The following is a 27,589-nucleotide window of genomic DNA, read 5'->3' on the forward strand; positions in this document are numbered from 1 at the left end:
ATTGTTGCTAAACGTGAACGACGCTTATGCGTCCTTAGCAACGGGGAAACGAAACTGACAACTAATGGCTCTTGCAGCGCAGAGTGAGTAACTAGATAAGCTGGTAAATGACGTTATATCAGCCATCTCAGGTCCGGTATACAGCTCCTGGTCTCGACTGTTCTGTAACCACTTCTGAGGTCATATGCCGCCCTGGCCTTTATCGGCCTCACACGATATAGTTTCTGTATAAACTATAAAAATGAAGTATCCATTTGTATAGTGACGTAATGCTGTGGCATGACATAACTGCAATTAGCTAAATACTGAGTCATTGAGCCTCCCCACCATCCACCAAGTGCCCCTTCCATAGAAGAGCCCAGTTGAGATGGCATCATATTCATCTGTGTATGTAACAAAGGCGTTTGATAAGCAATTACTAGCATCCTCATGCTGCGACTTGTAGTGCCACACATACAGTAATCCTTTACTTTTACTGCTGATCTATAATATTCTGCTGGTCAGGGGCTGACATAGCACCAAGAAGAAAGTGTCTGGCTTATAACAAGCCCACAATATTTTAGAATTTGTAGGATTTTGTATACAGAGTTAAGCACATGATATAATTTCTATTTCATATCCAAAAATCGGGGGTGGGGAATGATACTCCTTTACTCTCTTTGACCAACTGTGCACCTAGAACAGAAATTCAAATAAACTATTTATTCCAACTTGCATACTGCAACAATTGCTAGAAATAAAGGAATCAATCTGCAATGTTTATAATTCTCTAATTTCTAACAAACAATATGCAATTTGCCACCACTTGGTTACATTGTCGATCAAATCCATCTGAGAGTTCCATGCAAGTCTAATCTAGACACTAGAGGGGAATTTTACATAAACTGTCACCAAAAACCGTGAGACTGGCCTGGGGCCCCTCTATTACCACCATACTTAGAATATAAACAACAGTGGGGGAGATTTATTATTACTGATGCGAACTATAAGGGCATGACCAGACGTGGCGTATTTCTGCCGACATTGTCCGCATCAATGCCGCACATAATCTGCGTTGCAGATTCTGTTGCGACTTTGCCTAAAATGTGCAGGAAATTGATGCGGACTAGCCGTTGCGTATTGAGGTGAAAGTACTTCCCTTCTCTCTATCAGTGCAAGATAGAGAGAAGGGACAGCCCTTTCCCTAGTAAAAGTAAAAGAAATTCATACTTACCCGGCCGTTGCCTTGGTGACGCTTCCCTCTCCTGACATCCAGCCCGACCTCCCTGGATGACGCGGCAGTCCATGTGACCGCTGCAGCCTGTGATTGGCTGCAGCCGTCACTTGGACTGAAACGTCATCCCGGGAGGCCGGACTGGAGGAAGAAGCAGGGGGTTCTCGGTAAGTAGGAACTTCTATTTTTTTACAGGTTGATGTTTATTGTGATCGGTAGTCACTGTCCAGGGTGCTGAAACAGTTACTGCCGATCGTTTAACTCTTTCAGCACACTGGACAGTGACTATCCCCTGACGTCGCCTAGCAACGCTCCCGTAATTACGGGTTCACACACGTAGTCACCCGTAATTACGGGAGCCCCATAGACTTCTATGGGCCTGCCCGTGCCGTAATTACGGCCCGTGATTACGGGCGTTTTTACGTTCGTGTTCATGGGGCCTCAGTCTGGCTAGAGACCTAGAAATACATAGGTCCAGCCAGAATTAAGTGATATCCTATTCGAAAAAAACAATACGCAACGCAACACACATAGCATCTGCGGATTTCATTGCAGAATTTTGAATCTCCATTGAAGCCAATGGAGAAATTCCGCAATGAGTCCGCAACAAATCCGCTACACGTCCGCAACAACCAGTGTATGCTGCGGACACCAAATTCCGCACCGAAGCCTATGTTCCGCAGCGGAGTTTTCCGCCACGTGTGCACGGACCTAACTGAAGAGGTGTGTAAACCAATGGAGAATATGTCCGCTGCGGATTACCGCAGCGGACTGTCCGCAGCGGAATTCCAGAGCAATTCCGCCACGTCTGGCCATGCCCTTAATGGTGCTCCTATATCTCCACCAATGCAGTGTGCGCCTGATTCATTCCCAGGGTGCATGCTCAGTAGATGAATCTGCCTTAGACCTAAAACAACATCAAGCAGTTCTAAAACCTTTTCTTAAAGGAGGTATTCTCATCATGGACATTAACGGATATTCCATAAATGTCTGAAAGATACAGGTCTTACGTCTGGGACCCGCACTTATCTAAAGCATGGAGCACCCTGAAACCTGAGCACAAATACAGTAAAGAATTTGACCAACAACATTTACACATAGAGAATAAAACACACTGCTCTTCTATCTCTATCTATCACATATATAGAAGCAGCATGAAGGAGATTATACAGTAGCACTGAGCAGTGTAGCTGTAAATCCAGCACTCGGGTTAGATAGAACAATTACTATGGAGGAGCTTCAGCATCTGTACGCTGTTTCCGTAAGTCCCATAGAACTACTATGGGAGTTACTGAAACAGTGTAGCTGAGCGAGCTAGGCTGTTTCCCTAATTCATGGACAAAAATCACACGCTGCTGCCACAACACAGAGCAGTAGATCGGGGTTTAGGGAGTCCTGTTCAAGAGATATGTGCGGGTCCCAGAGGTGGGACCCCATCTTTCTGACATTTATGACATATCCTGTGGATATGTCATAAATGTCTGATGGAAAAACCCCTTTAACTCTGCTTTTGCTGCCGCCTCCCCCTCCCCTCCCAATAGACTTTTATGGGCTGCTATAACCGAATCCCTCAGTGAGCCGATAGTCTGTCTCGTCTTGTGGAGACTGAAAAGCAGTGAATTCAGTGTGTCTAAATGGGGGGGGGGGAGGGGGCTGATAAGTGTAGAAAGACAAAAGGCACTTTTCTCTAATAAGAAATATTACAGCATTTCTTATATTCGCTTATACTATTGATTTATGCAAAGTTTGTTGAAAAGTTAGTGACCATTTAAAGAGGCTCTGTCACCACATTAAAAGTGGCCTATCGTCTACATAATGTGATCGGCGCTGTAATGTAGATTACAGCAGTGTTTTTTTATTTAGAAAAACAATCTATTTTCACTAAGTTATGAGCGATTTTAGCTTTATCTTGATTACTTTCTTAATGCACAACTGGGCGTATTTTTACTTTTGACCAAGTGGGTGTTGTAAAGAAGTGTATGACGCTGACCAATCAGCGTCATACACTTCTCTCCATTCATGTATTCAGCACATAGTGATCTTTCGAGATCACGATGTGCTGTCACTTACACTCACATTAACTTTACCCAAGTGTCTTGACAGTGAATAGACATCGCTTCCAGCCAGCCATATTCACAATCCTGACACTTCGGTAACGTTTGTGTGGGACTTACAGCACAGCAAGCAGGATCTCGCTGTAAGTGGTCATTTACAGAGTGATTGCGTAAGATTACGCTCGCTGTGCTGTAAGTCCCACACAAACATTACCGAAATGTCGGGATTGTGAATAGACATCACGTCCTGGCTGGAGGTGATGTCTATTCACTCTCAAGTCACTTCAGTAACGTTAATGTGTGAGTATGTGACTGCACATAGTGAACAACGCAGGATCACTGTGTGCTGAGTACATGAATGGAGAGAAGTGTATGACACTGATTGGTCACTGACTGGTCAGCGTCATAGACTTCTCTACAACACCCACTTGGTCAAAAGTAAAAACACGGCCAGCTGTCTATTAAAAAAGTAATTAGCATAAAGCTAAAATCGCTCATAACTTGGTGAAAATATATCGTTTTTGTAAATAAAAACACAGCTGTAACGATATATTTTCATCTACATTACAGCGCCGATCACATTATGTAGAAGATAGAGCCTCTTTAAGAAAGTGCACTTTATTGGAAAATATCACATTCATTTATAAGGGACATCAAAAAAGGCAATCAATTTTGCTCATCTTCTGGTTTTGTGCTTGAGGGTACAACACCAATAACAGCAGGGATTCAATAAATAGACTGGTTCTGCTCTTGATACCAGTTTCCTGTCACTGTCCATAAGTCCAATAATTCTAATGTGAATCAATTTTATATTGATAATATCTTTTTAAATTTGCAGCTGTGCAGGCAAACTAAGGGCACCGCGATGGGAACGTGTTTTGTCCCTAGGTTTTCAAACCTGTTTATTGGAGGTTTTTCAGGCCGGATCATTTATAAAAAAAATTGTTAGAAGCTAAGCATCTTCTATTTTGCAAATGTTTTTTTTACAGTATTTTGGATTTTGGATGGTCCCTCTGATTCAATAGATCAGTTTGAAAAGGAATTGAATAGTACCTCTTTGGATATTCATTTTACTTGTACTTTTTCCAGTTTGTCTATTGAATTTTTGGATTTATTGACTTTTACAAAAGATGATAAAGTTTCCACTCGAGCATATTTTCAGGTTGATAGTAATAGCTTTTTGAATTTTAAAAGTTGCCATAAAAAAGAATGGGTGACCATAACTGCACATTGTTTAATGATTTCAGGCCAAGGGGTATCCAAATGTAGTTTCAAAGCCAAGGGGGTACCCAAAAGTAGTTGTACAAAATTTCTATAATTGAGAAAAAAAATCTAACACAAACAGAGTGTTTGGTTGCAAAAATAATCATATGCAATAGAAAAGAAGGCATTTTCTTGCCACCTTATCACCACCAGTAAAGTAATTAGGGAAATTCCTTAAATTCAATACATTTAAAAACAAAATTAATTCCTGATCATGTACGTGATGTGATCGGCCCTGTAATGTAGATTACAGCAGTGTTTTTTTATTTAGAAAAATGATCATTTTTGACGGAGTTATGACCTATATTAGCTTTATGCTAATGAGTTTCTCAATGGACAACTGGGCGTGTTTTACTATATGACCAAGTGGGCGTTGTGGAGAGAAGTGTATGACGCTGACCAATCAGTGACCAATCAGCGTCATACACTTCTCTCCATTCATTTACACTGCAGATAGCGATATAGTTATAGTTATATCGTTATGTGCAGCCATATACACACACTATAACATTACTCCAGTGTCCTGACAATGAATATACATTACCTCCAGCCGGGAAGTGATGTGTATTCAGAATCCTGACCACTTCTCTGCACGTCTCTGTGATTTACAGCACAGCGAGATTTCGCTGTAAATGACAGTTTACAGTGTAATCTCGCGAGACTACGCCTGCTGTGCTGTAAATCACAGAGACGCTACAGAAGTGGTCAGGATTCTGAATACACATCACTCAGAATTCTCTAATAGGGTACTGTATATGAAAATGGGTTTTTCTAAACTAGAGGAAATTTAATGTATTTTTTATAATGGATGATTGTTACAGATGAGTTTATATGAACTATTATATATCTTTGGTGCTTTAAAACAGATGAGCCTTTTTGTGTTGACCTTTGCCCCCACATTATATTTGGTTGTTAGGGTATATAAACCCATACATGCCATTAGCTGCTTATTCATGTTGGTTTGAGGAAGGGACGTCAATGTATGCCCTGAAACTTATTACCAATTAGAGTTAATAAAGAATACTGCAAATGTTCTTCTTGAAACTTTCATGAGAACTTGTATGATACGGAGGAGTCTAAACTTGAAATGCCATATTTGTGTACGCTAAAGGTGAGAGCATACATTTGGCAAATGTTAAAATATAAACCTGAACATATTACACTGGCAGCGTCTTATTTCTATGTGGAAATCTAAATATAAAATCAGGATTCCATGGGTTCCTAGATCCGCTCCTTTAAAAAGAAAAGCCGCCATTTTTTGTTCAATCAGCTTTTTATTGGTCTTAGACAGTATACAAAAACAAATAGTAAAATAAAGCTGAAAAAGACATTACATAAGGATCGGTCTTAGCCGCCCACCTACGGTACAAGCATTAGAGAAGCATACGATTTCAGACAACCTTATGGCATCTCTTCGTCCTGTATACAGCTTAGAAAAAAAATAGCATTCATTGTGGCACCGTGACTGAGCTCCTGAATGATGAAGATCAGAATTCACAATCCATCTGAAAAAGGGGAAAAAGGAATAGAACAAAAGGTATCAAAAAGGAGAAAATAAAATAGAAAAAAAATCTGTCATTTTGTGTGGTGGGAACTATAGGAATGCATTCAGTTGCACGTTACTCACGCTAAGTCTCGCAGTAGTTTGCATTTTGATGCGGACTGAAGTAGTCCCACGACAGTCAAGTAACTTTATTTCTATTTTGTGTTGAAATGTGGGGCAGGGAGTAGTTTTAGAACATTTTGAAATGTTTTCACAGCAAATAGAATCAATATGATCTTCAAAACGTTCAAGTCCATACTTAAATATCAAAAAAGAAATTAAATCGTCTCTACTGGTCCTCAGGGTCATACGTTTGTGATCAAGAGCTATTACTCTAGAGCAGCGGGACGGGGTTGGAGAGGAAATAGAGCGGGGAGGCCGCACCCTTCGCATTCGTTGTGTGAGGATTAAAAGTTGATTTTCCTAGTGTAGCTTGCAGAATGATCACCGACATAGGTATGATTAAATTTGTCTCCTCTACCACTATCTAGTGGTGTTAGCCGTGTGGGGGGGTCGTGACAGGTTCACTTTAAATTCCTTATTATGTGTATTTGGCATTAAATAGATTGATTTGTGTTGCATTTTGCTTCTATTTGTGGGATATTGTGTTGTGTCTATTTTGCTTATAATTTGTGGGATTTGTGTTGTCACTATTAAATGACTAATAGCTATCTGAGATAGTTCCATAGCTTATTATACTGTAGTTTATTACTTCATAGTAAGTACAGTGTTATAAATGAGTGCCATCTAGTGGCCAATATATAAAACAACAGACTAAATACATTTACTCAAGGAAAAGTATATATGAAGGCCTCATGAACACGACCGTAGTGGTGTGCACAGCTGTTAAATTGCGGCTCGGACGGCCGTGGAGTGTCATCTGCTAGCCGCCCACAAATCTAAGGCCGTGCAAATGGCCACGTGCATTCATTTCTATGAGCCTGGACCACAAAACACAGATGTAATAAGACATGTCCTATCTTTTTGCGGTCCAGGCTCCTGGGCAACGCACGGACCGTGGAAACCTCGGTCGTGTGCATGGGCCCATATGAATGGGACCGCAATTCACCCTCATATTTGCAGGTGAATTTCGGCCGCAAAAACACGTTCGTGTGCATGGGGTCTTAGTCTTAAAGATATTCTGTATAAAAGACATTATTAAGAAACCAATATGTATGATAACTCTACATTATATGGCCAGAAGTATGTGGACAGCCTTTCTAATGATTGAGTTCAAGGTGCAGAAAATCAAGCACACTGCCATGCAATCTCCAAATACAAACATTGGAAGTACTAAAGAATTCAGTGATTTTAAACGTGGCACTGTCATAGGATGCCACCTGTGCCACAATCAGTTCGTGAAATTCCTCATCTGCTACATATGTCAACTGTATGTGCTAGTAATGTGAAGTGGAAGGCCCTATTCACACGTCAGGGATTCCCGGCTGTGTGACGGCCGTATTTTGAACGGCCGTCACACGTCCGCAGTAGGAACAATAGACCCCCAATGGGGCTATTCACATGGCCGATTATTTGACGGCCCGCTAAACCGGGCCGTAAAAAAATGGATTATGCCCTATTTTCGGCTGTTGTCTTGGCCGCACGGCTCCCATAGAAGTCTATGGGGTCGTGTAAAGCACGGCTGTCACTTGGATGTGATCCGAGTGACGGCCGAGCTTTCTGCCGCTCGTTTGCTTTCTTCTCCTTCTCACAGTGCGAAGTGCATGTGAGAAGGAGGGTATTTTTCTGCTCCCTGTAGGAGCGGAATCCCCAATCCCCGGCCACAGCGTTGCCGAAGCTGTGGCCGGAGATTCTGCTGCAGGAGAAGTCCCTAACTTCACTGTCTATATATGGACAGTCACGTCAGGGACTTCTCCTGGCGCAGTCCTCTACTCCTGAAACTGAATCTCCGGCGCTGTGGCCGGTGTTTCTGCTCCAGGAGAAGTCCCTGAATTCACTGTCCATATATGGACACAGTGACGTCAGGGACTTCTGAAGAGGAATCCCCAGCGCTGTGGCCGGTGTTTCCTCTCCAGGAGAAGTCCCTGACTTCTCTGTCCATATATGGACACAGTGATGTAAGGGACTTCTGAAGCGGAATCCCTGGCGCTGTTGCTGGTGTTTCCGCTCCAGGAGAAGTACCTGACTTCACTGTCCATATATGGACACAGTGATGTCAGGGACTTCTCAAGCGGAATCCCCGACGCTTTGGCCGGTGATTCCGATCCAGGAGAAGTTCCTGACTTCATCCTCCATATATGGACATTGAAGTCAGGTACTTCTCCTGGAACGGTCCCCTACAGTGGCGCTATCTACAGGAAGGTAGGGGGCTGCCATCTATGGGGGTGCTATGTAAAAGGGTGCTGTGTAGAACTACCTACAGGGGGGCTGTGTGGCATTACCTACAGGGGGCTGTGTGGCATTACCTACAGGGGGCTGTGTGGCATTATGTACAGGGAGCTGTATGGCATTACCTATAGGGGGGCTGTGTGGCATTACCTACAGGGGGCTGTGTGGCACTACCTAAATAGGGGCTGTGTAGCATTACCTACAGGGGGCTGTGTGGCATTACCTACATGGGGCTGTGTGGCATTACCTACAGGGTCTGTGTGGCACTACCTACAGGAGAGCTGTGTGGCATTAACTACAGGGGGGCTGTCTGGCATTACCTACAGGGGGCTGTGTGGCATTACTTATAGAGGGCTGTGTGGCATTACCCACAGGGGGGCTGTGTGGCACTACCTACATAGGGGCTGTGTGGTATTACCTACAGGGGCTGTGTGGCATTACCTACAGGGGGCTGTGTGGCATTACCTACAGGGGGCTGTGTGGCATTACCTACAGGAGGCTGTGTGGCATTACCTATAGGGGGATGTGTGGCACTACCTACAGGGGGGCTGTGTGGCATTACCTACAGGGGGGCTGTGTGGCATTACCTACAGGGGGCTGTGTGGCATTACCTACAAATGTGAATAGAGCCGTGTGAATAGAGCCGAAGCGTCTAGGAATAATAGCTCAAGTGTTAGACCATGCAAACTAACAGTGGGCCGCTGAAGGGCATGGCATGTAAAAATCATGTCTTAAATTGGGGCAGGGGAGGATAGGGCATTTGGGAGGGAGGAATTTTTAACATTAAATCTGTAAATACAGAAGTTGAAAGTTTACTTCTTTGATCTGCCTGCAAGAGACCCATCTTACCAATGAGACTTGATAAGTTATCTCTGAATGAATGGATATAACAGCAATTGTAGTGCATTCAGAAAGTCTTCAGACTCTTTCAGTATTTCCCCATTTTGTTATGTTGAGGCCTTGTGCTAAATTCAAGTTTTTCCCCAATATTCTGCACTCAATACCCCATAATGACAAAGTGAAAACAGAATATTAGAAATTTTTGCAAATCTATTAAAAATGAAAAACTCAAGTATTCAGACCCTTTTGCTATCACATTCCAAACTTAGCTCTGGGGACCTCCCATTTCTCTAGATCATCTTTGAAATGTTTCTACACCTTGATTGGAGTCCACCTGTGGTAAATTCATTTGATTGGACATGATTTGGAAAGACACACCCCTCTCTATATAAGATCTCAAAGCTGACAATGCATATCAGAGCAAAAACCAAGCCATGAGGAGGAAAGAACTGCCTGTAGAGCTCAGAGACAGGATTGTGTGGAGACATAGATCAGGAGAAGAGTACAGAAAAAACATTTCTGCTGCACTGAAAGTTCCCAAGAGCACAGTGGCCTCAATAATTCTTAAATGGAAGAAGTTTGGAACAACCAGGATCTTCCTAGAGCTGGCCTCCCCACCAAACTATGTAATTGTGGGAGAAGGGCCTTGGTAAGAGAGGTGTCCAAGAAACCAATGGTCACTCTGGCTGAACTTCAAAGATCCTGTGTGCAGATGGGGGAAACTTCCAGAAGGTCAATCATCACTGTAGCATTCCACCAATCTGGGCGTTATGGCAGAGTGGCCATAAAAAAGCCTCTCCTCAGTACAAGACACATGAAAGCCCACCTGGAGTTTGCAAAAAAAGCACCTAAAGGACTGTGGAAAAACAGATTTCGTGGTCTGATAAAACAAAGATTGAACTTTTTGGCCTCAATTCTAAGAGTCATGTCTGGAGGAAACCACCTGCCCAATACCATCTCTACAGTGAAGCATGGTGGTGGCAGCATCATGCTGTGGGGGTGTTTTTCAGCGGCTGGGACAGGGACACTGGTCAGCGTTGAGGAGAAGATCATTGGCGCAAATTACAGAGATATTTTTAATGACAACCTGATCCAGAGTGCTCTGGATCTCAGACTGGGGTGAAGCTTCACCTTCAAACAAGACAATTACCCTAAGGCCCTGTTCACACTGAGTCTTTTTGACACTTTTTTTAAACGGAAAACGCGTTGGAAAATGCGCAAAAAATGTCCGAAAATGCCTCCCATTGATCTCAATGGGAGGCAGAGGCGTTTTTTTTCCCGCGAGCGGAAAAACGTCTCGCGGGAAAAAGAAGCGACTTGCCCTATCTTCGGGTGTTTACGTTTCTGACCTCCCATTGACATCAATGGGAGTCAGAGAAAGCGTATTTCGCAGCGTTTTTGCCCGGGGCGCTCAATGGCCATGGGCGAAACAGGGGTGAACAGGGCCTTATCACACAGCCAAGACAACACAGTGGCTTAGGGACAACTCTGTGAATGTCCTTGAGTGGCTCAGCCAGAGCCCTGACTTGAACGCAGGTCTGAGAGACCTGAAAATAGCTGTCTACCGACGGTACCCATGCAACCTGACAGAGCTTGAGAGGATCTGCAGGGTAGAATGGCAGAAAATCCCCAAATCCAGGAATGCAAACCTTGTGGAATCATACCCAACAAGACTGGAGGCTGTTATCCAGTGGTGGATTAAGCGTACCATGGGCCCTGGGCTGTTGACACAACTTGGGCCCCCTCCTTCCCCCTCACACGCAATTCAACCCCCCCGAACTCGCTGACACTGTACTCGTCAGTGCCACTGACCTGACGGATACAGATTTTAGCACTAGATACAGCTGCTCTGTATTCAGGATATAAAGCAGCTGTATCTCAAAAGGTAAAAATTATTTTTAATAAGTATTTAGAAAGGTTGCACCAAATACTATTTTATTTAAAAAAAATTTTTTTTTGAAATGTTTACATAGCCTTTAACACATCAAATAAAAACTAATTGTAACACCTCTTTTTAAAGGGTAAGTAAATGTTCAACAAACTTCTGACATGTCATAGTGACATGTCAGAACTTTTCATGGTTGGGGTCTGGGTGCTGAGACCCACACCGCTAAAACTAAGAGGCAGAAGCGCTCATGCGAGCTCTGAACCACTTAGTTTCTGTTCAGCTTTTTCCGGAAAGCCAAAGTAGCGGTGTACGGGCTCATTGACTTTCTATGAGCCCGTACACAAACTGCTCGGCTTTCCGGAAACAGAAACCAAGCGGCTCAGCGCTCACACGAGTGCTTCTGCCGCCTAGTTTTAGTGATCGGTGGGAGTCTGCGAGCGACGCTGCTTCCATAACTTTCATTCAGTTTTATGGGACTTACGGAAACAGCGTAGCTCAGCAAGCTACGCTGTTTCCATAACTCCCGACCTTGTAATCAGGATGTGGCCAGGAGGCAGCGAGAGCAAAAACAGGTGGATATGTCATACATTTCCCTTATGGGAAAAATGAGGGCTGTATGGGGGGATTATATTGCAAGGGGAGGTGAGGTTGTCTCACTGACTGCTGGGGGCTCTATAGGGAGGTTTGAGTGTCTGATTCTGACATCTCTGTGGGGGGGGGGGGATAGCCCCCCAGGGAGCCCCCAGAAGTTAGTTGCTCAGACCCCCCCTTTAGAGCCCCCAGCAGTAAGACAATTTGACTTCCCCTTGCAATATATTAGTAACTAGTGAGGGCTCTATGGGAAGGGGGGATTATACTGAATGGGGGGGTCTAACCATCTAAGTGACTCCAGAGGACTCTATGAAGGGGGGAGTAATCCCCCCATCCCCCATAGAGCCCTCAGTATTTCAGTATTTGTTATACAGCAGGGGGGGGGGTGGAGCGTGTAACTGACTGCTGAGTGTCTATGGGGGGGAATTCTTATCCCCCCATAGAGTCCTCTGCAGTGAGTTAGATGGAAATCCCCCCCTGCTGTATAATAAATACTGAAATACTGAGGACTCTATGGGGGGGGGGGGTTATTCCCCCCTTCATAGAGTCCTCTGCAGTGAGTTAGATGTTAATCCCCCCCCCTTGCTGTATAATTAATCCCCCCTTAGCATCTGCCGATTGTTGCTTGGGCAGGAGGTGAACAGGAGACTAACCTTCCTCACTGCTCGACCACCGTCCTCTTCTGTTCCTCGCTGGCGTTACGTGCAGTGTCAAAGAGGGGCGTGTTCTACCGCCTAGCAGACGTACGTCTGCTAGTCCTATCCAGCCCCTGCTATTACAATCCCTCCCCCTCCTCCCCATCAGCACTGCGCCAGTGGCTCGACTCCGTTCCAGTCCGCTCCTCCCTTCTCTCCCTCTCTCCCTCCCCTCCCTCTCTCTCAGCAGCGGCATTAGCGGCGCTAGCACTGAGTCTATTTTTAAAATGATGTTCGGTTCGGGCCCCAACCGCCCATATGATAATCCGCCACTGCCGTTATCGCTGCCAAAGGTGCTTCAACTAAGTACTGAGTAAAGGGTCTGAATACTTATGTCAATGCAATATTTTAGTTTTTCCTTTTTCAATAAATTAGCAAAGATTACGAACATTCTGTTTTCACTTTGTCATTATGGGGTATCATTTAGACAGCAGAATCGCGTTCTTACTAGAACATGATCTGCAGCTACATACACAGCGATTCTGCTTGATTAACATTAATCCAGTGTCCTGATAATGAATACACATGACCATCCATCCTGGACGTCATGTGTATTCAGAATCCTGACACTTTTGAATCTTTTCTGTGAGGTGTATGTGGCTGCAGATCATGTTCTAGTAAGAACGCGATTCTGCTGTCTAAATGAATGGAGAGGAGTGCATGATGCTGATTGGTCAGCGTCATGCACTCCTCTGTACAACGCCCACTTGGTCGAAAGTAAAAATACGCCCACTTGGGCATTAAGAAACTCATTAGCATAAACCAAAATCGCTCCTAACGTTGTGAAAATAGATCGTTTTTTTAAATAAAAAGCATTACTGTCACCTACATTACAGCGCCCATCTCCTTATGTAGGAGATAGGGCACTTATAATGTGGTGACAGAGTCTCTTTAAATGTGAAATATTGTCAAGTAAAATTGGCCAAAAGAGGAAGTATGTGTTTTTACACTGTGTTATCATGTGCCTAAAATGTGTTATTTACATCAGTCTATATATCCTCTCCGTTCAACTTTAAGTTCTTGGTAAGTAAAGACGGTTGCCCTCTCTTCCTAATGGGGTATTTTAACAATGTAGTAGATATAGCTATAGATACATTTCAGTAAAGGGAAAAGGGTAACACCAAGGTCACCACTTTTGGGAAAGTGTTACAAGAACATTACATTTAGGGGAATCTCGGATCACTCTATAGTGGAGGTTAGAAATTAAGTGGGAAAAATATAGGATCTGCACCACACAACTAGTGAACCTGGCAGGACGTATTTGTAAAGGATCTGCCAGACACAGCTTCTGTGTCGACGCTCGTGGGTAATCAGTCTGCACCTGCTCCTAAGTCTGAGAGAGTAACACGATCTTCTACCAGTCAGGCTGGGAGGCTGAGGAGTGGGAGAGCCTATCACAGCCTGGCCAGACGGAGCTAGCTCCCGCCCTCTGTCTATTTATACCTGCATTTCCTGCTCCTCCTTTGCCTTTGATTCTTTTCTGTTTCCTGGCTCTGCTGCTCCTGCTATGATTATGGACCTTGCTTCATTTTTGACCCTGGCTTTACTGACTACGCTCCTGCTCTGCGATTTGTACCTCATGCACTCCTGGTTTGACTCGGCTCGTTCACTACTCTTGTTGCTCACTGTGTTGCCGTGGGCAACTGGCCCATTTCCCTTAGCTTCTGTGTACCCTTGTCTGTTTGTCTGTCGTGCACTTATTGAGCGTAGGGACCGTCGCCCAGTTGTACGCCGTCGCCTAGGACGGGCCGTTGCAAGTAGGCAGGGACTGAGTGGCGGGTAGATTAGGACTCACCTGTCTTTCTCCCTACCCCATCATTACATAATTAGATTACTTTTCACCATTTTAGGATGAACGCTGTCAGTGTCAAGGCACTGAAAGTGCCCTGACACTCAAACAGGCCCCTGGTCTTGACCAGGAACCACCGTGGCACCACGTGGCTAGATAAAGACAATGAGACCACAGTATGAGGATGCAGTGCCAAATTGAGATTTAAAAGAATAGTCAAACGAGGCCTAGGTTCACACGCACTAATTACGGACGTAATTCGGGCGTTTTTGCCCCAAATTACGTCCGAAAATAGCGCCTCAATAGCGCTGACAAACATCTGCCCATTGAAAGCAATGGGCAGACCTTTGTCTGTTCACACGAGGCGTAATTTACGCGCCGCTGTCAAATGATGGCGCGTAAATAGACGCCCGCGTCAAAGAAGTGACCTGTCACTTCTTTGGCCGTAATTGGAGCCGTTATTCATTGACTCCAATGAATAGCAGCGCCAATTACGTCCGTAAATGACGCGGCGTTCAAGCGCCTGCACATGCCGTTACGGCTGAAATTACGGGGATGTTTTCAGGCTGAAACATCCCCGTAATTTCAGCCGTTACGGACGCCCTCGTGTGAACATACCCTTACAACATTCTATAGGTATTATAAACTCTTTTATCATTCTGAAAGCCAGCGAACCAGAGAGGAGTGCAGGATCTGGAGAATATTAATTTACCAACTCCATCAACTAGAAGTGCAGAATCTCTGGATGCCCCATTCAAAACAATCTCATCTGGCAGATCATTGGGTACAGACGGTCTCCCATCTGAGGTCTATAAAAATATAACCAAACTTTTCTCCCAAGGCTACTGGGTACCCTCAATGAACCCCTCATTGCAGAGGAGCTTCCAGATTCCATGTACAAGACTGAAATTATGGTGATTCTAAAGATGTGAAGCGAGTGGCATCCTACTAGTCAATATTGTTGTTAAATGCTGACGTTAAGACCTTGGCAAGGATATTGGCAGATAGATTAGCTAAAGTAATACAGGAGTCAGATGAGACCAAACAGGCTTTATATCTGCCAAGTCTACATCAGAGAATATTTGCCACCTCTTCCTGAATATGCGGGTGTCCCCTCTCGGTCCTGGCAATCACTCTTTGTTCTCACAGGATGCATTAAGGGCTTTTGACATGGTTGAGTGGGGATTTTTGCTGGTGGTAATGTCTAGAACTGGATTTGGTCCAATATTTAAAAGGTGGGTACGGATGTTATACAAAAGACCAACAGCATATATAGTAGTTAATAGTAATAAATACATGGTTATTAAACTGCAATGAAGAACATGGCAGAGGTGCGCCCTATTGCTACTGCTATTTGCACTGACAATAGAATCGTTGGCCACGTTAGCCAAGTAGGATCTGGAAATCAGGGGGTTTTAGTACTAAATCATGATCTACGCTAATGACATCATGATATTCTTAAAAGACAGCGCAAATTCTCTGTTAAGTTTTCAACTTATATAAATAAGGATTAATCTACTATATAATTATGCCCCTGGATGAGCCCTTAGAGAACCCCTGCCTGCCATTTCCAGTGTGCAGTGTGTTTAAATATCTGGGTATTAATATACTAAATAAATTAACAGACTATCAACAGGCTATGTAGGATTAGATATTAAGCCACTTTTGACCAGATTCAGGTAAAAGACAAGGGTTTGGGCTAAAGTCCCCTTATCAATCCACAGGAGCACAGCTTTGGTTATGTCTATCCTACACCCACAATTTTTAGATGTAATCACAAATTCCCTTATATAATTTAAGTTTACATTTTAGCGCAGTTAGTTTACAATAACAATATAAAAAAAATGTACAGTCAAGGCAATAGAAAATATTGTACAGGTTAAAGACGTGGGGCACATATTGGCACCAGGGGCCAGAAAGCGTAATGTAGTTTAACTTATAAGGGTATTAAGATCTAAAAGTCCAGAACAAGAGTCCAAACTGGCATCGTGCAGAATATTGTCAATCGTATATAATATAGCTAAATTAATAGACCTTAGAATAAGTAGGACTTATTTAACTGGGTATTGGTAAGAAAATGATGCCTATAATATGTGATGGAGGAAACATTGCTTTCCTTAACCCCCAACCAGCAGGGGGGGGGGGGAGTCCTCCGCATAATAGTATGCAAATGCCTGAGAGAATGTATGACATCACAATAGAACAAATAACATATGACGAGAGAGAAAAACAGAATATCAAATCTAACAATTTAGGTATCAGAGATGGAATATGCATTCGGGCCACCAACCTTGCCCACAAGCAAAAATTGTAATGCAATAGCAGGGGACAAATTCCAGTACTAGTCCATGGTCGGATTTGCAATGGTTGTGTCAGGCGGAAAAGGTGCGGACCTGCATTGTTGCGTCCTCACATATGGGAGGTGTGTTCAGGTTTGGTAGATGCCTGACGGCAAAGACACTTGGTCGTCTTGTATAGTTCTCCTAGTGAGAGGTCCCCATGTGTGCACCACTGATAGCAACCGTCGCTATTTACTTATTTTACTTGCTCTACATCCATGTCTTCCATATGCACAGCTATTCTGCTCCCGCTTAGTGCTGGTGAAGCCTCAAAATCCTGTATCAACAATAAACATTTATGAATCAATGTTTTTCTGCTTCTGTCTAGAAGTCAGTATCTACTGATCTCTGCTTTAAGATCTACTTATGAATCGGCATCTACAGTTTGGGCACCCCTGGTATACTGTATGTCACATACCTGTGTGCATTGATCTTCTACCACTAGATGGCAGTAACTGACCTCAAACACTGCGGATAATAAACACAGCGCAACTGAGCTTATTGCTGGAGAAGTGTATATGGAGAAAATAAAGACATATTGTTTCATTTGTTATCTCTTTGTCAGCATTTGTGTCCTGAAATAAAGTTTTATATTTATGTTATTAATATAACCTATGGGAGCTTTGTCGCCATGTGGTAAGACAGTACAATAAATAATACCATGCCATACTTTATGCATTTTCCACTGCTGTCTGCTTATTACACCATAACATCCTTAGTTGTTTTGCATATGAAATCAGCTGAGACGTGTGAAAACAGATTATTGACTTCTGGAATAAATGTATTGTCAGAGCAGTTGAAATAAATGATGAATCTTTTACATTTAATAGAAAATGAATGGCGGGAAATATTCTGTTCAAGAGACATGGATCATATTAATAGAAAAATATAGTGATCATTTTTTATTTCAAAGTTTCATGTTATACCACATTTTTATATTGCCGTTCTCCTAGGCTGTGCTCCTTATTGGAATAAATAGAAACCCTAATGGAAGGAGTTTGTATTGCTAGTCCCAATTTCTACCTCAGTATAGGAGTGCCTTCAACTGTGTACTTTTAGTAGGCAGAGGGGATGAGATTTGAACAAATGTAATCCACACTCTGCGTAAACAATCAGTCGAAAAACAGTTTTTTAGTCCGCAGCATGTCAATTTGTGCATCAGAATCGCTGCTCTTCTGTTGTGGGGTTTCCCTATTGAATTCAATGGGGAGGTAAAACCAATAACTAATAGCAGATGTTGCGATTTTTGCGACAGAAAAATCACAACTCAGAAAATAACAAGGTTATACTTACCCAGATCTCTCTCCTTTTGCGTCCAGCCCAGCCTCCAGGGATGACATTTCATCCCATGTGACAATCACAGGCTGCAGCGGTCACATGGGATGTCATCCGCGGAGGCCAGGCTGCAGGACGACAGAGGGACGCGTCGCCAAGGCTACGGGTAAGTATAGAATTTTTTTTTACTGGTGTTTTCCGCAACAGACCTTCCAGTTGAAAAACTGCACCACAATTTGTTGCGCTTGTTCGGCCGTAATTCCCTGCGGGGACAAGGGCAGATACGCAGTGTACTTTTACGCAGCGTATCCGCCCTTTGTAAACATAGCCTTATTCTACGTCTAAAAAATAGTTGTTCCATTTCTCAAAATACTTTCTGTATTACTAGCACATGGTTTTCAAACTCTCTGCTTGCAGCCTTTCAAAAGGAACTTCAGTGTTTACTCCCAGGGGATAAAAATCTGTTCATGGTCATGTGATGATTGTTATAAGACAGAGACCGTACCTGTAGTCAGTCATGTTCCTGTGTGTCCATCACATGACCAGGACAGAGATTTATCCACTGGAAGTAACAGCGATGCTTCCTATTGAATTGTGTAACTTTTCATTACACAATGAAGAACATTTATTTGTACAAACCAGAATACCCCTTTAAAGGGGTTGTCCACTTTTGAAAAACTATCAAGCAATACCTATTGAATATTTATTAAAGTAATTTTTAAATATGCTTACCGTCTCAAAGTTGCAGATGTCTTCTAATTCCGTCTAGTGTCCCGTGACTCCGCCACGTCGGAACTTTTCTCTTCCGCTGTCTCGTCGATTCGGTCTCCTTCAATCCCGACTTCGTGAAGAGCTCCTCTTCCAGTCTTCTTGCTTTTTCTCTTCCGACGTCTTCTTTCCCTTAGGCCTACGCATGTGCAGTAACCTACAATACTTTGCGCATGCACATTGAAAGCAATTTCATTGCACATGCGCATTAACAGTGAGTTCATTCCGCCTGCGCTTTTAAATACAATTAATTGCGCCTGCGCAAAAAAAATAATTATTATTTGAGCCTTTTAGAATCCGCTTAACTTTGGCCATACACCCGTGTTTGAGGAATCCTATTGGTCTAAAGCCTCCTCAATACCCGCCCGTTGATTCTTTGATTACGCCTCAATGCGAGCACTATTTTATTTTCACTCATGTTATGCCTCAGTGCCCGCGCGCCCCTGCAAAGATGGTATCCATAGTGATAATGCCACTGAGGAATAAGATGTATTCACGTTATTCCTCAGTGCCATTATCACTGTAGATACCATCTTTGCGGTGCGCGCGGGCACTGAGGGATAACATAAATGAAAAAAAAAAATAGTGCTTGAATTGAGGTGTATTCAAAGAATGAACGGGGCGTGTATTGAGGAGGCTTTAGACCAATAAGATGCCTCGAACACAGGCGCAATGAACAGACTTTTAATGCGACTTGCGCAATGAACTTGCTTTCATTGCGAATGCGCAAAATATTGAAAACAAACATCACAATATAAACAATACAGCGTAAAGCTGATTTAAATATATACAATTGTTTAAATGATAGTCAGGGGACAATAAAATCACAAGACAGCAGCATTGCAATGATTTAAAAAAAAAAAAAAAAAGGGGAAAACCCCTTTAAATAAAACACAATGATATTCATCAATTCCTCTGAATAAGCAACATTTTTATAGAACCTGCCCATTACAGATAATGTACAATTTTAATAACATATGTATTCTAATTTTAATAATTTGTAATATTTTCAATACTACAGATTTTTTACATTGTTTTATTTTTGTAGTATTTCAAACCAAAGAATGCCAATCCTCAAGATACCAGTAATACAAAAGTTTGGGATCATCTCAACAAAATATCACAATGAACTACAGAAAAAGTTATTGGAGAGAACAGAAGAAAGTGCAGGAAGAAAATGTAAAAGTCCCAGGTACAGTTTTAAAGTGAATCTCCCCCTGACTAATGTTAAAGAGGCTCTGTCACCAGATTTTGCAACCCCTATCTGCTATTGCAGCAGATAGGCGCTGCAATGTAGATTACAGTAACGTTTTTATTTTAAAAAAACGAGCATTTTTGGCCAAGTTATGACCATTTTCGTATTTATGCAAATGAGGCTTGCAAAAGTACAAGTGGGCGTGTTGAAAAGTAAAAGTACAACTGGGCGTGTATTATGTGCGTACATCGGGGCGTGTTTACTACTTTTACTAGCTGGGCTTTCTGACGAGAAGTATCATCCACTTCTCTTCAGAACGCCCAGCTTCTGGCAGTGCAGATCTGTGACGTCACTCACAGGTCCTGCATCGTGTCGGCACCAGAGGCTACAGTTGATTCTGCAGCAGCATCAGCATTTGCAGGTAAGTAGCTACATCGACTTACCTGCAAACGCCGATGCTGCTGCAGAATCACCTGTAGCCTCTGGTGCCGATGTGTCCTCGCTCGTCTGACACGATGCAGGACCTGTGAGTGACGACACAGCGTGATCTCTGGAGAACACGCTGTGTCTGCACTGCCAGAAGCTGGGCGTTGTGAAGAGAGGTGGATGATACTTCTATACACAACGCCCAGCTAGTAAAAGTAGTAAACACGCCCCGATGTACGCACATAATACACGCCCAGTTGTACTTTTACTTTTCAACACGCCCAGTTGTACTTTTGCAAGCCTCATTTGCATAAATACGAAAATGGTCATAACTTGGCCAAAAATGCTCGTTTTAAAAAAATAAAAACGTTACTGTAATCTACATTGCAGCGCCGATCACATGCAATAGCAGATAGGGGTTGCAAAATCTGGTGACAGAGCCTCTTTAAATATAATGATATAATACATATGATATAAAAGCTGGTCTCTTTAAAGGGTGCCTTTACATGTACGGTACCAATAGTTGTGTAGCAGAAGTATCAGAAAGGCAGTGTCACTTTCTCTATTGCTCCTGGATATTACACTATTTAAAAAAGATTTAACCTATTACAAAAATATGGTGTAAAGGATCTGCCAGGCACAGCTTCTGTGTCAACGCCCATAGGTAATCAGTCTGCACCTGCTTCTATGTCTGTGAGACTGACTCCATCTTCCACCACTCAGGATGGCAGGCTTAGGAGTGGGAGAGCCTATCACAGCCTGGCCAGACGGAGCTAGCTCCCGCCCTCTGTCTATTTATACCTGCCTTGCCTGTTCCTCCTTGCTTGTTATTCTTCTCGTTTGGTTTCCTGGCCCTGCTGCAGCTTCTGAACTATTTGACCCTGCTTCATACTGACCCTGGCTTACTGACTACTCTCCTGCTCTGCGTTTGGTACCTCGTACACTCCTGGTTTGACTCGGCTTGTTCACTACTCTCCTGCTCTGCGTTTGGTACCTCGTACACTCCTGGTTTGACTCGGCTCGTTCACCACTCTTGTTGCTCACGGTGTTGCCGTGGGCAACTGCCCCATTTCCCTTAGCTATGTGTACCCTTGTCTGTTTGTCTGTCGTGCACTTACTGAGCATAGGGACTGTCGCCCAGTTGTACCCCGTCGCCTAGGGCGGGTCGCTGCAAGTAGGCAGGAACTGATTGGTGGGTAGATTAGGGCTCACTTGTCTGTTTCCCTACCCCCATCATTACATATGGTCATTTTTCCATTCAGTTCTGATGGCCCGGCGGTTCAGGGGTGGGGAAGGCGAGGGGTGTGTTGGTAACTACCCCATAGAGGAATGGTGCAGTAATGACAGTCAGTTGTAAACTGTAGAACACAAACTTTTATTTTCTTGAGGCATACGCATAATGATTTACAAATGGACAGAGCTATTAGTGGATACAGTCTCTTTAGTACGTGCTTAGTGGTTTCTGTCACAAATGGGCACAATGCATAGTGGTTTCAACATAAAGAAAATGGTGGGATTGTCCATAGCTGGCCACGCAGGAGATGGATCGTCCACCAGTGATCGGTCAAATAATACTTGGCTACCGTGATACGAAACACAGTAAGTTAGCTTTACTGTTACTGGCGAACCTTCTTTTTACTCAGGCCTTCCAGACTTCTCACTATCCAGTGGGCGCCTCATTGCTTTCCCCTTTGACAACCAGCAATCTCTCTAGATTTGGCAGCTCATGCCCTGCCAGGCTATTTGAGAGCTTCTGCCATTTCTGGCTATTTCTCCTCTAGGTACCGCCAATAAGACCGACTCCTATCTTAGGTCAGCTCCCATATTGTTTGCCAACTACAGTGACTCGCTTGGACCCTCCTGTCTGGTTTCACTGCATCACACTTTTCTCTCTAATGGCATCAAACACTTCCATATTTTGACTAATCTCCTCCGCTCCGGAACGTCGTGGTGCCTTACTAATACATCCGCATGTACAACCACACGACCTGGTGGCAACCATCCCAGTGCCCGAACCTTAAAGCAATATTACAACATGATGCAATATTTTACAGTGGCATCCTATCCTGAAAAAAAAAGAGCACATTAGGGTCATGCACAATTGATACAGAATAAATTAACATTCGCTCTCTCAACCGCCTCCCATAGAGCCCTCAGCATCTTAATAACAATTCTGCGTCTGCAAAGAAAACCATATTAAAAACACAGTAACATAATAACAACAAAGTGTCCATTAGCCCTCCCATAGCCTTCCACTTTGTTATTGATACTGGCAAATGACAACCAATATGGCTTCACTTCTTGCTAGAACTTTTGTCCACTAAATTAAAAAAATGCCAATGTCTCTGTAAGTAAAAACAACCTAATTCCCTTTGGATATCACTCCAACATTTTTTTGTGGAAATCCACTTTAATCAATTCCCTGAAATTTTCTTTTAATTGTCTATAAGGGGGCTCATCATTGAAGAAGGTGGTTGAGAGCAGTATAAATATTAATAGTCCACAATAGCTTATTCTTTTACTGGAATGTAAAGATAATAAAATCACTTATGACAGATTATACATATCACTTATTAAAACACAATGTTACTTGCAATGTTACTTTGTTCTCTCTTAGGAGCATATTACTTTAGTATTATATGTAATCGTTTCAGTTAAAAATAACACAGCACTCTCCTTTGTCTTAGAACTTCTCACCATCTTATATTGTTCTTAAACTACTTTTGATGATTCAATAGAGGATTATGTTACTTGTCAGTAAATGACATTTGAAATCACTGCATTCCTTGTGATCTTTATATAGAAATCCCTTGGAAGTCACAGAGGAATTCATCAAACAGTTTAATGCTGCAGAAGAAGATGAGGATCAAGAGCGAATGCTTGACACTGCTAGGAAAATCCTTCTTCGATGCAAGGTAGCAGAGATTTGATACATCTGTATATATTTAAATTAGAAATAATGTAGCACTATGAAAAATATATTTCTAATTATTGTGTCTAATTAGGCGAGGGCTAGACCTAGACTTAAGCTTAGGTCTAGCCCCAACCTTAAACTTCAAAGACTGGCAAACAGGTGAACAGGTTCTCCAGTGGAATCCATTTGCTGTAAAAGTTATCTATACAGAAGGTAGCACTTCACTTCATATCTCAGTGGCCCTTACTGCTTACACCCCCACAGCTCCCATGCTCTTGTTCAATATCCGTTCAGCCTCATATGTACTATTATAGTCAAAAGAGGAGGCCGACTGTCTGTCTGCAATATTTATTGAACGAGAGCATAGAAGAGGCAAATAGCCAGGTAAGTAAATCCAGCAATGTTTCCTCAGTCAAATACATTTATTTGTAGATCCTCTTTAATTATATAAAAAAAATTAAAGGAACACTCCAGGCAAAACTGATACACTATGTTATGCCTAGTGCATCAGCTAATGGGTGGTGCATGACACAGACACTCCCAAGTGCCAGTCTCTGCTCTGAGTGACGGCTCTAGTTGTCAATCAGGAGACCGCTAGAGCCATCACTCAGAGCAGAGGGGTGGGGTTTGCAGCGTACAGTGCAGGAGCACATGCACATCAAGTCCCGCCTTAGTGGTACTTGTGTTCGATGCGCCGGGGCAATTAAATATTGCTTTCTCGGTCATGCAACTTGCATGAACGAGACAAAAGATGTGTTTAAAATGCCCCCCACCTCCCCTAAATCACTGTCAGCAGTTTTGAGGCCTCACAACTGCTGACAGGTTCCCTTTAAGGTTAAAAACGAATGTATAGTTTGCTAAGAATAAAATAATTTGTGCCATTAAGACAGCACCTTTTTTAAATGAAGCAGATGATGTCTGCAGTTCTGGATTCTGAGACCCCAGCTAAAAAGCTGGTATTGCTGGGGTAAGTTGCTGCCAGCCATTCATTTCTTCTACAGCAGCAGCTACAGGGGAAATGCATTACATGCTGGCCATTCATATGAATGTAATACATTGCCAAACCGGGTCCCTCAAAGTAGGATCTCCTCTATGACATTCATATACCTGGAGCATATGGAAAAGGGTTGTCTTATAGTGGCAACCCCTTTAAAGATAAAACTTTGCCCTCATTAGGGGCGATCACTCTCCAACATAAAATAATCTTAATTGGGGTCCCATAATGATTTTAAAATCAGATGTTTGCTTATATTTTCTACGGTTCAGATGAAAAATGGTGGATCAGAAATGGATACCAAGGGCAACTCCTCCTGTATTTATCTGCACAAATTGTGATCATTCTGATTAGGGCTGGTTTTAGACAAAATGTGTCCCTGAGCAAAGTTAAAAGTGGGGCCCCAAAAGTTGAGTTATTGTATAAATAATGCAGTAAATTCAGAAGGCGGTCTTTTCAGAGAATTGCATCGCTGATTTCTAGCGCGTCCAGGAGTGTTGCAAGCCTCAAAGCATATGTCCCCCCTCCCACACAAAAAAATTATCCATATACATATACAGTTATTAACTATACTATACCAGATAAAATATTATCTGTTGCTGAACACAACTCACTATTATAAGACACAATATAAGGTCCAAATAATACCCCCACACCATAACCACATAGTGACTAAATAATACCCCCATACTGTTACTGAATAATACCGCCACATCATAACAACAGAGTGACTGAATAATACCCACATACAGCTACTGTATAATACCTCCACACCATAACCACATAGTGACTGACTAATACCGCCATACAGTTACTGAATAATACTGCCACACTATAACCACATAGTGACTGAATAATACCACCATACAGTTACTGAATAATACCTCCACACCATAACCACATAGTGACTGAATAATATCTCCATACTGTTACTAAATAATACCCCCACACCATAACCACATAGTGACTAAATAATACCCCATACTGTTACTGAATAATACCACCACACCATAACCACATAGTGACTGAATAATACCACCATACATTTACTGAATAATACCTCCACACCATAACCACATAGTGACTGACTAATACCCCGATGCAGTTACTGAATAATACCACCACACCATAACCACATAGTGACTGAATAATACCCCCATACTGTTACTGCATAATAAAGCCATACCATAACCACATATTGACGGAATAATACCACCATACTGTTACTGAATAATACCAGCACACCATAACCACATAGTGACTGAATAATATACCCATACTGTTACTAAATAATACTGCCACACCATAATCACATAGTGACTGAATAATACCCCCATACTGTTACTGAATAATACCACCACACCATAACCACATAGTGACTGAATAATACCCCCATACTGTTACTGCATAATAACGCCACACCATAACCACATAGTGACGGAATAATACCACCATACTGTTACTGAATAATACCTCCACACCATAACCACATAGTGACTGAATAATATACCCATACTGTTACTAAATAATACCACCACATACTGCCGCACCATAATCACATAGTGACTGAATAATACCACCATACAGTTACTGAATAATACCTCCACACCATAACCACATAGTGACTGACTAATACCTCCATGCAGTTACTGAATAATACCACCACACCATAACCACATAGTGACTCAATAATACCCCCATGCTGTTATGGCATAATAACACCACACCATAACCATATAGTGAGGGAATAATACCACCATACTTTTACTGAAAAATACCTCCACACCATAACCACATAGTGACCGAATAATACCCCCATACAGTTGCTGAATAATACCTCCACACCATAACGACATAGTGACTGAAAAATACCCCCGTACTGTTACTGAATAATACCACCACACCATAACCACATAGTGACTGAATAATATACCCATACTGTTACTAAATAATACTGCCACACCATAATCACACAGTGACTGAATAATACCCCCATACTGTTACTGAATAATACCACCACACCATAACCACATAGTGACTGAATAATACCCCCATACTGTTACTGCATAATAACGCCACACCATAACCACATAGTGACGGAATAATACCACCATACTGTTACTGAATAATACCTCCACACCATAACCACATAGTGACTGGATAATATACCCATACTGTTACTAAATAATACTGCCGCACCATAATCACATAGTGACTGAATAATACCACCATACAGTTACTGAATAATACCTCCACACCATAACCACATAGTGACTGACTAATACCTCCATGCAGTTACTGAATAATACCACCACACCATAACCACATAGTGACTCAATAATACCCCCATGCTGTTATGGCATAATAACGCCACACCATAACCATATAGTGAGGGAATAATACCACCATACTTTTACTGAAAAATACCTCCACACCATAACCACATAGTGACCGAATAATACCCCCATACAGTTACTGAATAATACCTCCACACCATAACGACATAGTGACTGAAAAATACCCCCGTACTGTTACTGAATAATACCACCACACCATAACCACATAGTGACAGAATAATACCCCCATACTGTTACTAAATAATACCGCCACACCATAATCACATAGTGACTGAATAATAACCCCATACTGTCACTGAATAGTACCGTCACACCATAACCACATAGTGACTGAATAATACCCCATACTGTTACTGAATAATACCACCATACTGTCACTGAATAATACCCCCATACTATTACTGAGTAATACAGCCACACTATAATCACATAGTAACTGACTAATACCCCCATATTGTTACTGAATAATACCTCCACACCATAACCACATAGTGACTGACTAATACCCCCATACAGTTACTGAATAATGCTGCCACACCATAACCACATAGTGACTGAATAATACCCCCATACTGTTACTGGATAATACCGCCACGCCATAACCGCATAGTGACGGAATAATAACTCCACACCATAACCACATAGTGACTGAATAATGCCTCCATACTGTTACTGAATAATACCTCCACACCATAACCACTTAGTGACTGAATAATACCTCCATACTATTACTGAATAGTACCGCCACACCATGACGACATAGTGACTGAATAATACCCCATACTGTTACTGAATAATACGACCATACTGTTACTGAATAATACCCCCATACTATTACTGAGTAATACCGCCACACTATAATCACATAGTGACTGACTAGTAACCCCATACTGTTACTGAATAATACCTCCACACCATAACCACATAGTGAATAAATAATACCCGCATACTGTTACTGAATAGAAAGGTCTATACAAAGACCAATATTACCAACATATAGCGACCATATAGTGGTAGATTCCAGTGATACACAGGAGCTCTGCAGACGATATAGTTGATTACAGCACATTTATATCCAGTGACTCACAGGTGATAT

General features: G+C 42.5%; 1 protein-coding gene across 1 annotated transcript in view; it reads left to right on the top strand.

The window, feature by feature from the left end:
* The first annotated feature begins 11 nt into the window (after positions 1-11).
* The window catches only part of TMEM232 (transmembrane protein 232), a 279,633-nt gene continuing 252,055 nt past the window's right edge, over positions 12-27,589 (top strand). Inside the window, exons 1-3 of the mRNA XM_075854831.1 lie at positions 12-83; positions 19,656-19,799; positions 23,032-23,143. Of these exons, the coding sequence (XP_075710946.1) occupies positions 19,672-19,799; positions 23,032-23,143 (240 nt within the window). The 5' untranslated portion in view covers positions 12-83; positions 19,656-19,671. The remainder of the gene's footprint in view (positions 84-19,655; positions 19,800-23,031; positions 23,144-27,589) is intronic.

This window comes from Rhinoderma darwinii, chromosome 1 (genome assembly GCF_050947455.1).
Source record: "Rhinoderma darwinii isolate aRhiDar2 chromosome 1, aRhiDar2.hap1, whole genome shotgun sequence".
NCBI lineage: Eukaryota > Metazoa > Chordata > Amphibia > Anura > Rhinodermatidae > Rhinoderma > Rhinoderma darwinii.